The following is a 4502-nucleotide window of genomic DNA, read 5'->3' as shown; positions in this document are numbered from 1 at the left end:
CTCTTTCAGGTAGAGACAAATGAATCACTATAATCATCAAGCAAAACAAATCGTGGATGAAGCAAATTTATTGGATTGAACTCTCTAATTTTGGGCTATATAGCAAGGTTCTGGGTCATGTACAGTCATTCATCATAAGTGTAACTTCGAGATAACCCTTTCGTTTCACTACGTTAAGAAAAGGGCGGTGAATAACAAAATACATGAAAGAAGAATTATATAAATTAAATGCAGCTACAGGTCAGAAGATAGTTGCAATGACCCTTAGTTAATTTAACACTAGAACGACCAAGCGGTCATTTTGACCGCATTTTGATTTTCGGATGCATAGAGCTATTATAATCTTTCCCCAACAAACTTCATACTCATTGACTTTTCCTAACTTTTCATGATATATATTGATAATAATTGAAAATTAAAATATGCTATAATCCTTTGAGATATATTAGGTAATACCTAGAACGACCGAACGGTCATTTTGACCGCTAGGCGACAATACAATGGTAATTATGGTGGTGCCCCAGTCAAAACGTTTGGCAGCGTGTATTCCCGGAGCCTGTAAGTCTGGCGGAGTGTTATTGAAATTCAGTCAGTTTCCTCTGAAGTACTAGAGTCTAAACATGTCGAACAAACGCTCTCTGTCGAATGATGAAATTGTGACATATTTGTCGACACTATCTGAATCTGAGTCTGAAGGAGATCCGATATCTGAAGATGAAGAATACGAGTATATCCCCAATCAAGAAAGTTCATCTGAATCTGATGATTATCATGACGACAGTGGTAATGAAAACGAACAGTTGCAAAGCACTGTTGCCTTTTCAAACACAGAAGATACTCTAGATGTGCAAACAACTTCTACTACTATTCTGACTGGCAAGGATGGAACACGATGGGAAAGTATTGACCAGAATCTTGTCAATGCCGGGAGAATTACCGCCCAAAACATAATACGAGAAATACCGGGACCAACATCCGTTGCCAAACGTCAAGTTTTTCCTGGACAAGTTCTGAGCTCTTTCAGATTATTGATAGATGACTTCATTATCAAACACATACAAAAGTGTACAGAAACTGAAGCGAGAATAAAATTGAATGATGAGACTTGGAACATATCATTTGAAGAGATTTATGCTACTGTAGGCATTATGTATGCCAGAGGAGTTCTTGCAAAAGGGCAATCTGTTGAAAACCTTTGGTCAGTAAAATGGGGGCCTCCCTTTTTCCGAGAGACAATGTCAAGAGCACGTTTCAAGGAAATTATGAAATTCCTAAGATTTGATATTCGATCATCACGATCCATTCGAATGCAAACTGACAAATTTGCTATGATTTCAGAAGTTTGGGACAGATTCATCAAAAACAGTATTTCTTGTTATAGGCCTAGTGAAAATATAACCGTAGATGAGCAGTTATTTCCAACAAAATGCAGGTGTCCTTTTACCCAATATATTGCCAGTAAGCCTGACAAGTTTGGAATAAAATTTTGGTTAGCGGCCGACGCAAAATCAAAATACCTTCTAAATGGATTCCCTTATCTTGGAAAAGACGAGAGTCGTCCATCAAACCAACCACTCTCGGAATACGTCGTTCTCAAGCTCACAGAACCATATACAGGGAAAGGGAGAAATGTGACCACTGATAACTTTTTCACATCTGTAAAGTTAGCTGAAAAATTGCTTGCTAAAAATACAAGCCTTGTCGGGACTGTGAACCGTATACGAAGGGAGATCCCAATTTCCATAAGAAATACCCGTGACAAGCAGTACAGCTCACAAATACTAAAACATAATCAGTGCACTTTGACAGTGTATCAGTGCAAGAAAAATAAAAATGTTCTCTTACTTAGTACAGTCCATAAGAAGGTAGAAATTGGAAATGATGCCAAGAGAACTCCAGACACCATTAGTTACTACAATAATTCGAAATTTGGAGTTGATGTCGTGGATCAAATGGCAAGATTATACACTACAAAAGCCGCTTCACGAAGATGGCCTGTCCAAGTCTTTTATAATATATTAGATTTTTCTGGTATCAATGCTTGGATTATCTACAAAGAAGTCACAGGTGAACTAATTTCCCGTCGTGATTTTATTCTTCGGTTAGCTGAAGAACTTCAGAAAACCTTCAAGAACATTCATGCCGAAGGAAACAGTGAAAGTGATGCTGATACTTATGCTGACGCAAATGTTTCAAATACCTCAAACAAGAGGAAACAATGCCAAATAAGACAGTGTAGAGGGAATAAGACAACAGAAATCTGCTGTAAGTGCAAAAAGTTTGTATGTGGGAAATGTACAAACATTGTCATCAAGAAAATCATTTGTGTAAAATGTAAACAGTAAATCATACATTGTAAGGATTGTAGTGAAATATATACAAGCACACACACATAATATATATATATATATATATATATATATATATATATATATATATATATATATATATATATATATATATATATATATATATATATATATATATACGTATACATATATATATATATATATATATATATATATATATATATATATATATATATATATATATATGTATGTATACGTATACGTATACATATACGTATACATATATATATATATATATATATATATATATATATACAGTATATATATGTTTGTGTGTGTATGTGTGTGTTTTTTATGTATGTGTAAGAGGGTTTATGTGAATATTGTGCATAGAACCTACATGGATTTGTCTGTATCCATGTCGATATATAAATTTCAGCAGCCTTTTTAGTTATTATAGCAATTGTAATCTTTATTAATTTCATTCTTTAATAATGAGTTTTCCTATTGAACAAAAATAGTTGTACCCTTCAATGGCATTGGTTTAAATAAAACACAGCTTGTTTATTTCATGAACCGTTTTTCATTATCCAAGAATGATCAAAAGTTACCAGAAATAAATTAGGAATTATAAATTAAAAAATAATAGACTAACTGCAGGGGAAATTCATGTGCGGTCATTTTGACCGCTTGGTCGTTCTAGGGGGTTAACCATCAGCGGCCGTTCTAGTGTTAAATGATATAGTTTGACATAGGAATTCCTTAGGATATGCACCATGTCACTGTACCAAAAACAGAGGATTTAGGGGGAGATGGCATCAGTGGTAGGCTAGGATACATACAGGAACTCTCCGCTCAGTACGGGTCTGACAAGGTGCATTTCCTCAGAGCGAGGTGTACCAGTAATTCCTGTATCCAACTGTACAGTGAAGAAAATAAACTGAACCAAAGGAGCCAACAAAGCTAATGGAATTGAAGAGAGTGATTAGATTGATTATGTTTGTAGATTCATTCATCCCTAATGCATTTGAATGATGCGCTTGATAAAGTTACAAGAAATTCCACTTAGTTCGTCTGAAATTGAATTAATTTTCTGTTGAAGACAATCCAATGTTACAACAGAGGTAGATATAAATGATGATTATACGAGCTGAACAAATGAAGTAATTTTACATTTGAAACATTTTAAAAATAAAACTACTTTTTTTTATAGACAAGTTTTTGATCAAATGCGGGAAGGACCTAAGCAAATGAATTATTAATGGAAGAACAGGTATCTATACGTAACTCACTACAGTACTTTTTAATCTAAACTTTTATTACTCCCCTCCCTCAATTTATTTTCTCTCTTTCAGAAAGATATGAGTTTAAAACTTGAGATCATCTTGAGGTAATACCCCACTCTTGGAGAGTTAGAACCAATATCCTCTTTCATTGACTTAAGCTCTCCCACTATTTAATCTACTGGAATGAAAAATACATTTCTGTCAAAAATATTATTTCGACAACTCTATGATATATTGTTGTCTGCGGACTCCCTAATTTTTTTTTTCTTTTTTAAATCTGCCTTATAAAATAAGGCCATAGTTTTGTAACGCCCTCCATATTACTAGTCATGCAATTATGAGATTAGCTTGCTCTAGATTTGGATCTGGAACGAGAGAGAGAGAGAGAGAGAGAGAGAGAGAGAGAGAGAGAGAGAGAGAGAGAGAGAGAGAGAGAGAGACAGAGACAGAGACAGAGAGAGAGAGAGAGAGAGAGAGCTGTGCAATAGTCTTAAGTGAATTTTAGATAGTTGTTTCAAGATCAAATGTGATTAATAGCAGTCAGGAGAATATAAACATCCTTTAGTTATACAAATACCAATAACCACATTTCCTAAATCTTTGACAAAACACATGACCCTCATACACTCGATATTTTAATTTTACACATCCATTCACTTTATTCCTGTTTTCAACATGCTTTCCTATAAAATGAAATTACAAAAGAGTTAATGGACTGCATGAATAATTCAATCTCTTCTTCCGCCTTTTAAATGTAAAATAAATAAATAATGTTTCATAATTCCAATATTCAATTTTACTTGCAGCTCATCCCGTCTTTAGGGAATTACGAGATGAAATATGAATGGATCCTAATTGCGTTATGAATAAATATGGAATACCGGAAATATGTTTATACTCAAGTAAT

At 34.1% G+C, this 4502-nt stretch overlaps 1 protein-coding gene across 1 annotated transcript; it reads left to right on the top strand.

The window, feature by feature from the left end:
* The first annotated feature begins 620 nt into the window (after positions 1-620).
* LOC137615325 (piggyBac transposable element-derived protein 4-like) lies at positions 621-4439 on the top strand. Its single transcript, XM_068345098.1, has 3 exons — positions 621-900; positions 1339-2265; positions 4402-4439. Exons 1-3 carry the CDS (start codon positions 621-623, stop codon positions 4437-4439), a joined length of 1245 nt encoding a protein of 414 aa, XP_068201199.1.
* The last annotated feature ends 63 nt before the right edge of the window (positions 4440-4502 follow it).

This window comes from Palaemon carinicauda, chromosome 2 (genome assembly GCF_036898095.1).
Source record: "Palaemon carinicauda isolate YSFRI2023 chromosome 2, ASM3689809v2, whole genome shotgun sequence".
Taxonomy (NCBI): Eukaryota; Metazoa; Arthropoda; class Malacostraca; order Decapoda; family Palaemonidae; genus Palaemon; species Palaemon carinicauda.
Note: the sequence above shows the minus strand (reverse complement) of the source record. Positions and strands in the feature narration are given on the sequence as shown.

Excerpts from the sequence above, each read along its gene's own strand:
- LOC137615325 (XM_068345098.1), top strand. The coding sequence starts at position 621 with ATGTCGAACAAACGCTCTCTGTCGAATGATGAAATTGTGACATATTTG. Across the intron at positions 901-1,338 it reads GGATGGAACACGATGGGAAA|AAGTTTGGGACAGATTCATC; the intron begins GTATTGACCAGA and ends CTATGATTTCAG. Across the intron at positions 2,266-4,401 it reads TAAGACAACAGAAATCTGCT|CTCATCCCGTCTTTAGGGAA; the intron begins GTAAGTGCAAAA and ends TTTTACTTGCAG.